Genomic DNA, 12,803 nt, shown 5'->3' with positions numbered 1-12,803 from the left:
AACATTCATTTAGTCATATTTTGTGTTTTATGCATTAAGTAGAGCTAAGAGTGACACGTGAGTGTCTTCTTATAGATGCCATTTTATTGTATGAACGTGCTCACCACAGCAGGGCATACCTACTCCAATCTAAAACAGGCATCCCCACAAAGACAACAATCGAAATCACTCAGTGATTGGCACTATGAGATGGATATCCATTTAACAGTCTAATTTTTGCTCCACTACTGTAGAACAGAAAAAGAAAGAACTGGTTTTTTTTGTTTTGTTTTTAATGGAGGAACTACCAGTACTGTAATGATGTAAAAAAAAACACACATGCAATCAAGAAAACTGTCCTTATAATGCAGTGTAGTTTTACACCACTTTAATCACAATAACAAACACTAAACTCCATGCAAACAATGTATGAGTCCATAATTAACTTCTTAAACTCAAACAGTGTACTTAGGTTGCCATCATTACTCTTCAGAAATAAAAATGTCCTTTCTTTTTCAGCTGTCGGGTGGCTGTGAGCTGACAGTAGTCATCCACGACTTTGTGGGCAGCAACGGTGCCAGCGGCGGCGAGCTGACGGTGCGACGAGGCCAGACGGTCGAGGTTCTGGAGCGACTGCACGATAAGCCAGACTGGTGCCTGGTGCGGACCACGGATCGCTCTCCAGCCCAGGAGGGCATCGTTCCCTGCTCCATGCTGTGCATCGCGCACTCTCGGTCATCCATGGAGATGGAAGGGCTCTTCAACCACAAAGGTAAGACAAGGCTTTTATACTTCGTTCTAATTTATTGAGGAGAATGTAATGTATAAGAGGCTGATCCACTAGCCGGGCGCACACAGGATTGCATTTGGCTATTGCTCTAAATCTCCGTGCAGTTAATTTTGGGTGTTGTGGGAAGAGTGCATATAGATTCATTTAGCACACACAATGTCATTTATCAAACCAGCACGCAAAGTAATGTCAGCATAGTGCATGGAAAATGAGCAAATAATTACAGTGCATTGCGAAAGTAATCACATTTGTTGATTATTTTCTGCAAATCATATGAGTAATCTGAAATTACAATTTCAATTTCAACAGTATTGTGAATCAGAATAGGGATGAATATGATCCACTTTGATCAGTAAATTGCATCCGCACTCATATTTAGACCCACTGAAGGGCCAGTTTTGGCCCACGGCCCATACTTTTGATAACATTGCTGCAATGTGTCCAGCTCTTCCCATACAACGGAAAGTAAATATGCACAATTCTAACCATGAAAGCGTCTCTCTAATCTTAAAGTGTGAGTGAGTAAAAGGGAGCTTGTTTCTATGGCAATTTGGTTTACAAATATTTTGTTTGCGCTTTCATGTGAGGAGAGTCTGTTTATCTATGAGATGGTTTTGGATGTCACAGCTTGGGTTTTGGCGACGCGCTTTCCTTATGCAGCCCAGGAAGGTGAGACTGCTTATTTTATAGCAGTTCTCATCTTTCTTGTTGTTGTTTTTAACTAGCAAACGGTTTTGTTTTTTTTCGCCTGCCTTTCTTTGGTTCCACCGTTTGTATGTTTGATGTGATCAGAAGGACTGCTGAAAAGTGGTTCTCCCTGCAGGGAATGTTCAGGAATGGCGGCTGAGTTTGACGAGAATGACAAGCAGTCTTTATCATTCCTTTGTGTTTGCTGACCACCGAGGAAGCCAGTTTGTACCAAATTAAATGAGTGTGATGTGTTTCAAGGCATTAGTAGAAGATTAGAGATTAGAGACAGTGATTGACGTCCGAATTCACCAGTTGACCTAAAAACAAAGATAGTTCTTGTGCATGATATGCTTTGAAGATGGAAGCTGCTTGTCTTTGCTCATAATTGAATCTCCGATTATTAAATGACAGAATACACTCAGTGGTTTGTGCAACTGCTTTTTCAACTTTTACTTTCCTGTTCAATTCAATGAGGAATTGGATCAATTCCTGGAATGTGTTCTATACAAACCAAATAAACTTGGAGTAGTTCAAAAGGAAATACATTTTATTCAAAATAACTTTGCAAAGCAGCTGCTCTGAGTGCAGTGACTCAAAAAAAAACTCCTTTGTGTATCTGTGGTGCACACAATACATCATCTGAAGTGTTTTACGATGTCATTTCATGGTCACGGTCTGAGGTGCAACAAAGAAAAGAATCAAATATGACACATTTTGGACCAAACTTTCCTCGCATTTTCATAACCAGATCTATATTTGTTTCAAGGTGGTGTATAACTTCTGTGCATCCTCGTGCTTGTCATATCTGCACCCGCCCCCTCAAACTGAGTGGGTGCGCCTCCAAAGGGTAATTCGGCAGATGCACAGCATGTATCCAGACATTCCCTCGGAACACGTACAGGGGAGGCTTGCCCACTGTCCTTATAGCAACCCACTCGTGAGGGAGAGAGGGAGGAAAGGAGAAATTCTCATGCTGCATTTGACTTTTTTCCTTTGCACTCTGGACTTTGCGCTTATTCAGGGAAGAAAAGCTTGTATCGTCTTCACATGATATTTTAGTCGTTTGCTGCGGAGATGCTTTGAGGGATTGTTTTCAAGAAGTAATTCCTGAGGCTTGATATTTGACTGACATGGCCCATGGAATTCGGTCTTTAATGTCTCGGTACCCTTTTTGCCCCATGGATTCAGCACAGGAAGGACACTCTCGTAACTGCAAGTACTGGTTGCTGGACCTGGGTAAGCCGTTGCCCACTACATTGGACATGCCGCCGCTTTCACTTATTATGTACAGCAGTTTTATGCAAACGTTCACTGCCGATAATAAGTATTCAGGTCAAATTCATACATCAGAAACCACCCTCGTTTCTTAGTTGTCAAGAGTTGATGCATTAAGAGAGCTTTTTATTTTTTGGTGTACATTTTTAGGATGAAGAAATATGTAGTCTACGTCAGCTTGATATTGTTGGATCCATGTGCAGCAGAAGGCTGAAGAAAACCACATGCTTCTTGGAGGCTTTTCATCTAAAAATGCTATGTTATGCGACTGCTGGGTCCACTCCCTTATCTAGCATGCCAACTCCACACCCTTCCTCAATGTGACTCTTGGTGGCGAGAAGTTCTCGGCATTGTCCTCATTTCAAGAGAGAGAGCCAGACTAACCCAGCGGAAGTTCCCCACTCTCTGTTCCTCTACTCCAAAAAAACATGCCTCCACCCTGCACTGACTAATGTTTGTGTTTCTACCACATCTCCGGGGGATGAATAGACCACACTAAAGATGCTGCACTGTTGAGGCTTCTGGAATCTCAGGCATGTTCCTGCAAAGACGTGGCCACTTTACCCTCGACGGCCCCTCCCTCCCCTCTGCTTTTGTCAGACACAAACATGAATGCAATCGGGCATGTTTTTCTGCGGCAGCAGCCTGCATGAAAGAAATAATGATGTATGCACTGTATGTACAGTATGGCATGACCAGACCTCGGAGACATCAGCTTTTACTAAAATTGGAGATAGGATGCTTGGTTGCGTTCGTATGGCGTTCTTTAGGAAGTTGGTTCGGGTGAAGTCTGTGATAGTTTGAAGTGTTTAAAGTTGAGATGACTGATGTTTAAATATCCTGAATGGAGAAATAAATAAGAATGGCGCTGCACAAGGTGGATCACAACAAAGTTGTACACCGTCAACGGTTATGTACAATGTGTGAAATGTTCAAAACAATTGAAGAAATTGTACGGCTCGGGTATGCAGGATCAGCACTGTCTGAATTTGCATCAGACTTTAGAGGATGCTTCCTTGATCCATGCCACAATATATAGTCATGATTTTTGCATTTTCGTACAAAATGATTTGCATACCTTAAAATAAATAAATAAACATTGATGGGAACATAGCCTCCTATGCATTGGTAACAATTTAGACAAGTAATTGTTTGTCCCGGTGTTTTTTTATTTTTTATTTTATTTTTTCCAGCCGGACCAACTCTTTCTTGTCTTGTCACATTCAAAGACCCTGCACACAGCAAAGGGCAAAGATCGAGACCTCTCTGTGTATATGCATGTGTCCTCGGGGATTATTTTCTACTTGGTGGGAACATGTCAAGGCTCCTGACGTCATGTTTCTCCTTGATACACTCATCTCGGCATAACTGGATAGTTCTGGTATTACATACAGAGCAAACTGTCATACATTTACTTATTACTCCAAATTATGACACGATCCGTGAAGTGCATTTGTTATTCAGGACTTTGACAGGTGCGCTGAGCCGATCCAATATGCCTGAAATAATTAAGCTGATAAGAGGTCATTTAAAATGCTGCTGCCCTCCCTGGTGAAGCCCATAAAACAGGGCAAATGCTCCAAAATATTGAAACAGTCGAGCCAATTTGTTATGGACTGAAAATATTTCGTTTTGTCAAAAGATGACTTTGAGACAAACGATGAACATCATAGTTTTAATTTTCAGATGCTATATATCTGGTAGCTCTCTGGTTTTCATGTTTGTTACACTTCTCACAAGTATAAACAGACACCCACATTTGAAACCGAGTTTAGGCATTCAGAGGTTTTTTTTTTTTTTTTAATGATCTAATCAACATAATAGTATATAGTACGACCAGGCAGTGAAACATATGTGCAGGTCACATGTTTCATTCATTTGCTCACCTGGAAAATGTCTGTGTTGATTTTCCTATCTTGAAGTTGTGTGTCTGATCCAGATGTAAATGCAATACCTGTAATTAAAAGCTGTAATGTTGATATAATTTTTCATTCATTTTTAAAGTCAAACCTACAGTAAATGTTTTAATTTAGGAAGAAAATTATAATTTGGGCTTCTTGTTCCAAACATGGTTTGGAGATGAACTTTTTTTCTGATTCCTCTCTTAAGTAATACTGCCTGAAGTGGCAGTCTGCTTTTTGAATCTCACACTTTTTGTGTAAAAATGTGCACGTAAGAATTAGTTGACATTTGTTAGATAACGGTCTTTGGAGGCCAACAGCGCTAAATACACTGGCCTTGTGACTCACCATCTTAATACAGCCTTCAATAGGTGATCGGGTTCATGATGACTAAACCTGAAAACGGCTGTGTAGAAAAGGTACTATGGAAAATTTCCTCATTCATGCATTTTCTATACCGCTTGTGCTCATCATCCAATGAATCCTAAAAATCTTGGGATTACACTCTATATTATACACGGACTAATTGAAAAAACGAAAAGTTATATGGTGCACTTAAACACTGCAGAATTTGTGAAATGTCATCACGACCATAACGACAATCATATCGGTCCAAATAAGGAGCCTTTTAAAGACAGGATTTTTTTTTCAATAGTGCTGAATTGGAAGATCTTCATATAGCTTGACACTTTGCGCATGCACGTGTTCTGAGAACATATTGACAGAAGAAGAGAAGTTTGCGTCGAGGCAGAATGGCTGCAACCTTCGCATACAGCTGCATTTATTACAGGCCTAGGTTTATAATGCATGCTGATCTATGAAACGCTGTGCTCAAGTCTGGTCCAATTAAGGAAGGCAGTATTTCCACTCCCAGCCTCTTTTCTGAGACTTATAGCCGATATCACATGCACCTGGTTAGTTATGAAAAAGTACTCCCTTAAGTGCTGAGCCCCTGCAAAGCATTCATATCTTTAGATCAACAATCTGAGTTTACCCACTGATTATTCAAGATGTTGAAATGCCACATGACGTCCACTATCGAAACAATGATGTAGGCGTCGTGTCTGAGTCAGCATCAGCCCCCATAAACACTTTACTTTTGTAACTTCTCTTGAGATCTTCTGATACCTAGCGAGAAATACTGTATCTGATTAAGTTTGGCTTCAGCTTAGAAATCAGTAAGATATTGATCCACCCATCCTTCCAGGGGCCTTTTGGTAGACCATTTGTAGATGTTAGCCCTGCTTATTTCATGAATGCTTTTTAACGCTTCTTCAAAAGATGCTGTTGCATCTGAAAATTACCAGGATTTTTTGGGTGATGAAAGCTCATATCCAGTGAATTCCATGTGGGATAAAAGTTGGAGTCATGTCGCATGATAACACAATTTTAAAAACCTATCCGACTGAGTTTATTTCATTGCTCGGATATACCCGTGGTTGAATAGTAGACACTAAAGGAACTGATGACTGAAAAAAAGGTGGACGAATGAAATCTGAAGCAGATATTTCATCCATTTTATCCTTGGTCATTATGTTTAACCAGTAACAATAAAACACTTGACAATCGTCACAAAAACTTTGTGGCTCATCACTCTTCGTTTTAGCAAATTCTAGCTTCATCAGTCTCAACTATTTTCAATGATTGTTTTTTTGTGTAGTTTTATTATTCTTGAACAAAAGGGTTACATTTCTGTCCTCACTTCATTTCTTTCTCTGTAATTTCTCAGCATGCATTTTCTTATTGAGTTACAATGCATTTGCATCAACGGGTTGTCTCTCAATTTGTCATGCAGATTTTGCCATAACAGAGCTCTTTTTTTCTCCCATCATCTTTAGATACCTTGTCCGTATCCAGTAATGAAACCCTGCAGCCGGGCTCCAGCCAAACCTTGGGGCCACACAGCTCACCGGGCCCCAAGCGTCCAGGGAACACATTAAGGAAGTGGCTGACCAGCCCCGTACGGCGTCTCAGCTCTGGCAAGGCAGACGGTCATGTCAAAAAGCTGGCCCACAAGCACAAAAAGAACCGGGAAGGCCCCCGGAAGAACTTGGATGTAATGCAAGGCCCTCAGAAGGACTCTGACGACAGTGCCGCCACGCCACAGGATGAGACCCTGGAGGAGGTAAGAGATGAAAAAGATGTTTCTGTTGCTGGACCCATAGTTCTGACCTGTCAACTGATGAGCCGTTTTCCCCTCATCAGCGCATGCGGAATGAAGGACTGAGCAGTGGAACGCTCTCCAAGTCTTCTTCATCGGGCATGCAGAGCTGCGGAGAGGAGGAGGGTGAGGAGGGGGCTGACGCTGTCCCTCTCCCTCCCCCAATGGCCATCCAGCAACACAGTCTCCTGCAGCCTGATACCCAGGACGACAAGGTGGGGGCAAAATGATTCCACATATAATTGGTTTTGGTCGTTTTTATTTCAGTTCAAGTACATTGGTGAGAAAGCGAGCCCTGCTGAGAATAGCAAAAGTCCACACGCGCCTAGACAGCTCAAAATCCATACTTTGTTGAAATAAAGCTCCTCAATTCACTTCATCGTAGGTCTTCGGCACCAAAATTCTACAAGATGGTTTTAAAGTCGTACTTTCATTGCTTTGGCCAATACAGCAAATGGGTCAGGCTTTCAGCAAATAATGCTTTTTTAGCAAATGCAGTCATCACTCTTCGTACAAATAAACGATGAATACAGTGCCCTGCAAAAGTATTAATAACGTACCAGCTGTTGTTGTGTTAATGAATTTTGACAGCATACCAGCAAATAGTAGAAAGGATGCTGTCAGGAGGACAACATACAAATTACAAAAGCAATTTCCACAAAATGTTGAATTATCCTTTAAACCAGGAAGTGGCCCTTCTAATGAAAGGACAGACAGACAACACAAATATGACCCCTATGAATTTGGGTTTCACTTTGGTCACGGATCGGCCTCGGTGGAGGCCAACTGTAACTGGACAACAATCTATTTTGATACAGCGTGGCCATTGTAGTACTGCTAAATCAAGATCGAAAGAGCTTGAAGTATGGCGAGCATGACACCTGCAAGAACTGAAAGTAATATGAGAAAGATGCAGTATTTACATTCAGGGTCTAGTAAGAAATGCCAATCATAAGCTTTTGTTTTAAAAAAATAACATTGATATCATCCATATCTTCAGAACAGATTTTTCTGCCGACCTGTCTCTGGATAAATTTACATCTTTTTCGTAGCACTAATAACGTTTCCTTTCTTTTCCTCTTATTTTCTTGATGGCTGCATGTTTTGTCTGTCAGCATTATGTTGATTTCTGTTCTGCCTCTCTTCTATCCCAGTTTCCCTATCTCTCCATGTAAAAACACCTTCACTGCCACACCCTTTGTTTTTGTAAAGTCTCTTCTTGCCTTCTCCTTTTACAATTGTCACTAATTGTGTGATTCCCTTGACGTATTGTTACTATGTATAGTTTGGGTGTTGCTGAAGTGAATACTCCATTCTTCATGCAGTCGAAAGGCTAAATCTTTGTCTGCCCTAAGATGGACCCGTGAGTTTGATGGAGTATCAAGCAACACTCCTATTTCTCATAAATTTGACCCATTGAGTGTGAATGCAACCGTTTTAATCAAAGAGCATGCCCTTGACTTCCCCTCAACCCTTCTTGCCCTGAAACCAGCCTCTGGTTGGCTCCAATTTGGCCCCAATTTAACCTTTTTATTAGGAACGGCACACCCACCGACTCCTTTTTTGAACATGTGGAATTTCGGAGGGCCAAACTCTCCTCTGGTGAGCCTGATCACAAACACTGACAGCACTCACCATAGCGTGTACATGGCTTCTCTAGCATGAAGATATCTACATTTGAGATATCACATTGAAATGTTAATGAAAACAAAAAATAGTTCTTTTTATTGTTCTTGTTTCTGTCTTCTTTGGCCAGTCTGCATCCCGGCTGCCTGCTCGGCCTAACAGCTCAGAGACTCCCAGTGCTGCTGAACTAGTCAGTGCCATCGAGGAACTGGTCAAAAGCAAGATGGTGAGAAAGAAATCTCATAAATACATGCATGTGTGGTAAATTTGCACACAGAAGAGCTCAGATTTGTCCAAACACACTTTGCTTGGGTGTTGTTAACAGAGGCATGGTGTCCGACCAGGCATCTCTCGGCATTGTGACTCACTCATGCCAGCTGTCCTCTTTTTCAACAAAAGGGCATTGCATTCTCCATTTTCCCCAGGCATGCATTACATGTATTCAAATATACATACATACAGACGCTTGTGAAAGTATTCCACTCACTTAAACTTTTTTACTTTTTTGACACATTTCAGGCTTCAAACGTAGAGGTATAAAAGTGGATTTGTTTGTGAAGAATCAATAGCAAGTGGCACACAATAGTTAGTTTTTTTTAATATGCTGTATCGATAGATAGGTAGGTATATACAGTATATATATATATATATATATATATATATATATATGTGTGTGTGTGGGGGGGGGTGGGTGGGTGGGTGTGTGTGTGTGTAAAAAATGAGAAATGAATGTGAACCTCAGGGTTGAACTGTGAACTGAATGACAAAGCCGTGAATGATCCAGCAATACAATTTTGGGGGAATAAATCTTTTTAATGAACTGATTGTGGTGATTCAGTACAGCCCAAAGCACTACTTTTCCTATCACAACCTTGCTGTAAATTGCACATTTTCGTTTTTAATCAATTCTATAATCCAGACTTTTTTTTCTTCATCATCCATCTCGCAAATCTTGTAACCCCTCAGTCGCTTGAGGATCGCCCCAGTTCTCTATCAGTGGAGCAAGGTGACAGCAGTTCTCCTTCTTTCAACCCTTCTGACAACTCCCTCCTCTCATCATCCTCACCCATGGAGGAGGTGGACGAGCGCAAGTCCGGCTTTCTCAAGAGAAGACAGTGAGTTACAAAACAGGACCTTGCTTTTTTTATATACTGTACATTGAGGACTTTGGTGTAGTTGTGAAACTGTTTTGCAGTTGTGTGCTTGTACAGAATATTTCCTCAGTGCATTTTATTTGTATTGAGTAGCGAGCTTTTGTTTTTAGTTATGTCCTTCTGGAGTTGGTGGAAACTGAACGAGACTATGTCAGAGACTTGGGATCCGTTGTGGAGGTAAGAAGAAGTTAAATATGAACCGAAATCAGCACTTTTTTTTTAAGTCCACGTGCCTACCAGACTCTGTTTTAGGTGAACCAGAGGGACTGCGCAAGTGTATTTTATGTTGCATTATAACCCCCTCTAGGGTTACATGAGCAGAATGAAGGAGGAAGGTGTTCCAGATGACATGAGAGGAAAAGACAAAATTGTCTTTGGAAACATCCATCAGATCTATGACTGGCACAAAGAGTATGCTCACAGCCTTTATTGATTGCATTCGTGGATACGAAAACATTTTTCGAAGGTTGTGAAAATAATGTGTTTTGTTTCGTGGCGCTGTCACAGCTTTTTCCTGGGAGAGATTGAAAAGTGTTTGGAGGATCCTGACAGACTTGCTTCATTATTTGTGAAACAGGTAAACAGCTATACTGTTCATATTTGCTCTTGATTTAATTGATAGAGTGCTGTATTCCGACACTTGTAGTATGAATAGTATAATTATAATTCAGGTGCATCTCAAGTAATTAAAATATCACGGATAAACCAGTGATATTTCATTTTAGTAGCTCAAAAGGTAAAACTAACATATTGTCTTGGTTCACTATCCTCAGAGTCAAAGATTTTTTTTCCAGATAACTGAAAACCGTAATTCACCATTACAAGAAATAAAATATTACATAAGAAACTTTTTTTTTTTAATTGATGTTTGGTCAGAATTGGCCTGGTCTGTTGTGTAGTAGATTCAAGATTCAATTAATTTTGAATTGAATCTTGAACTGAATTGAACTGAAACAAATAGCAAGGCAGTTTTACTTGTATGGCATATTTCATACTCAAGTTAACTCAGTGTGTGTAAAAATACATTTGAAGGCATTTAATATAAGGAGAAGAATTTAAGACATGTAAAGGCAAAGAAAAACACAGAAATACAAGAATGTAAGAAAACTTAGTTTTGTTCAAACAATTGTTTCTACCATACTGTCTTGTTATTCATTGAGATTCACTTGTAGTTTGTTTATACTTTCTGATATTTTTACCTGCTATATTTCCTCCAACTTTTGTCTTCTGCTTTCTGCAGGAGCGCAGGTTTCACATGTACGTCGTCTACTGCCAAAACAAGCCCAAATCAGAGCACATAGTGTCAGAGTACATTGACACATATTTTGAAGTAAGAGTTCCTATATTTTTCCTTTTATTTCTTGATTACCGAATATGTCTTATATATGCAGTGAAGTGGATCTAATCAATTTACTATCTTTAATCAGGAACTCAAACAGCGATTAGGCCACAGGTTGCAGATCACTGATCTGCTTATCAAGCCTGTCCAGCGCATAACGAAATATCAGCTCTTGCTGAAGGTAAACAAACTACACTTTATTAAAGTAGCGCACTTCACACATGTTTTCAACACCCGTGAATTATCTGTGCATGTTTATAATTTATTAGGATCTTCTCAAAGTTTCTAAGAAGGCCGGAGTGGATTCCTCAGAGCTGGAGGTAAAACCAACGACCCTGAAATTGTAACCACTTGAACTACACTCGACAAAAGCAAAAATCATTTACCATTCAGGATTGAAAATGATGGATGTTGCGCAGTGTACAAAATAGTGTTGGCTGCACCCTGGCTCTTAAAGTTTGTTTTGCATGTCCTCTTTTGTTTCAGAAAGCTCTCGAGGTGATGTGCATTGTGCCTAAGCGTTGCAACGACATGATGAATGTTGGCCGCCTTCAAGGTTTCGATGTAAGACCGCTCTCATAGTTGTTTGCCTGTCTTTGTGCTTGTTTTCAAGATTCATTTTCTGTACTGTAAATTGATGGGACATTTTGCTGAAATTGAGTTTGTCATTTTAGCAACTACCGCTAGGTGGCAATGTGCACTAAAATGTATTCCCTTCCCAATACTTGTGTATCGATTAGTTCACTCTTTTTCTGTCTTTTAGGGTAAAATTGTAGCACAGGGCAAATTGCTCCTGCAAGACACTTTCATGGTTTCAGACCAGGATGGGGGGCTTTTGTCAAGAATGAAAGAAAGGAGAGTCTTCCTTTTTGAGCAGATTGTTATATTCAGTGAACCTCTGGACAAGAAGGGCTTCTCTTTTCCCGGCTACCTCTTCAAGAACAGCATCAAGGTTCGTATATGGCTATAAAACTATGATATACTTCTATAATGGTAGAATGCATCAAGTCCAAAAACAAAACTCAAGTAATGTCTTTTCTCCTCTGTCATTTTCCCCGACTCTTCTCTCCTGTTGCACTATGACAGGTGAGCTGGCTTGGTCTAGAAGACAATGCAGAAGACCCTTGCAAATTCACGCTAACCTCCAGATCGTCTAGTGGCACTTTGGAGAGGTATACCCTCCATTCGACAAGCCCTGGAGTTTGTCAAATCTGGCTCCACCAGGTCAGCCAGATTCTAGAAAACCAGCGCAATTTCCTCAATGGTGAGCGAATAATGACCCTCTCAGAAGATTGTTTGGAAAATTCATTTTGCTCAGTGCTCATGCAGAATGTTAAATAACTCTGCTGAATGTACGGTGATGTCACATGTTCTTCAGGGTGGCAAAGGGGAAAGCATTCTCTGATAGCACCACTGCAAAACAATCCCTTCTGTCTTTGACCAAGGCAGTTGAGAAAAGGTTGTAAATTGCTTGAATGGCTGGTTTTAGCCTTCTTCTTTAGCGCTGTAGGTTTAATGTGGAAAGTGTCAGTCGAAAAGAAGTGACCTGAGGTAAATTGCTTTCTAAAGAGAACCACCAGTGGCTACACTTTTCATTTCAAGTGGTGAGCTGATTCAAAAATAGATTTAGAAAAATTAACATGATCATTGGAAGACGGAACCTAACCTCGCAGTGAGGAATTAATTTTGTGACTGATGTTGTTTGACTTACAGTATGTTAGGCTATGGTAGATAGATTGCCCAAACAAGAAGGTTCGCTTGAGCTTGACCTTTGTTGCTCGCATCGCAGTAAGCCATGTAAGAGATCTTAACCAAACATTTAGTACTACCCTTTGTAATAAAATGTCTCCTAAAATCCAATAGTAGAGGTTTAGTTCCCTGTGTGTTC

At 40.4% G+C, this 12,803-nt stretch overlaps 1 protein-coding gene across 2 annotated transcripts in view; it reads left to right on the top strand.

The window, feature by feature from the left end:
• Window positions 1-12,803, top strand: part of triob (trio Rho guanine nucleotide exchange factor b) — a 100,179-nt gene that overhangs the window by 74,462 nt on the left and 12,914 nt on the right. For both annotated transcript variants that reach the window (XM_086114467.1, XM_086114466.1), the window contains 14 exons: window positions 499-751; window positions 6,474-6,760; window positions 6,841-7,011; window positions 8,553-8,648; window positions 9,389-9,537; window positions 9,687-9,753; window positions 9,884-9,987; window positions 10,084-10,153; window positions 10,817-10,906; window positions 11,004-11,096; window positions 11,185-11,235; window positions 11,402-11,479; window positions 11,679-11,867; window positions 12,002-12,179. In XM_086114467.1, the coding sequence (XP_085970593.1) occupies window positions 499-751; window positions 6,474-6,760; window positions 6,841-7,011; window positions 8,553-8,648; window positions 9,389-9,537; window positions 9,687-9,753; window positions 9,884-9,987; window positions 10,084-10,153; window positions 10,817-10,906; window positions 11,004-11,096; window positions 11,185-11,235; window positions 11,402-11,479; window positions 11,679-11,867; window positions 12,002-12,179 (1,876 nt within the window). The remainder of the gene's footprint in view (window positions 1-498; window positions 752-6,473; window positions 6,761-6,840; window positions 7,012-8,552; window positions 8,649-9,388; window positions 9,538-9,686; window positions 9,754-9,883; window positions 9,988-10,083; window positions 10,154-10,816; window positions 10,907-11,003; window positions 11,097-11,184; window positions 11,236-11,401; window positions 11,480-11,678; window positions 11,868-12,001; window positions 12,180-12,803) is intronic.

The sequence above is a fragment of the Hippocampus guttulatus genome, chromosome 6 (genome assembly GCF_054856545.1).
Source record: "Hippocampus guttulatus isolate MCC_2025c chromosome 6, RoL_Hgut_1.0, whole genome shotgun sequence".
Lineage (NCBI taxonomy): Eukaryota > Metazoa > Chordata > Actinopteri > Syngnathiformes > Syngnathidae > Hippocampus > Hippocampus guttulatus.
This window is presented reverse-complemented; position numbering and strand designations above follow the sequence as displayed.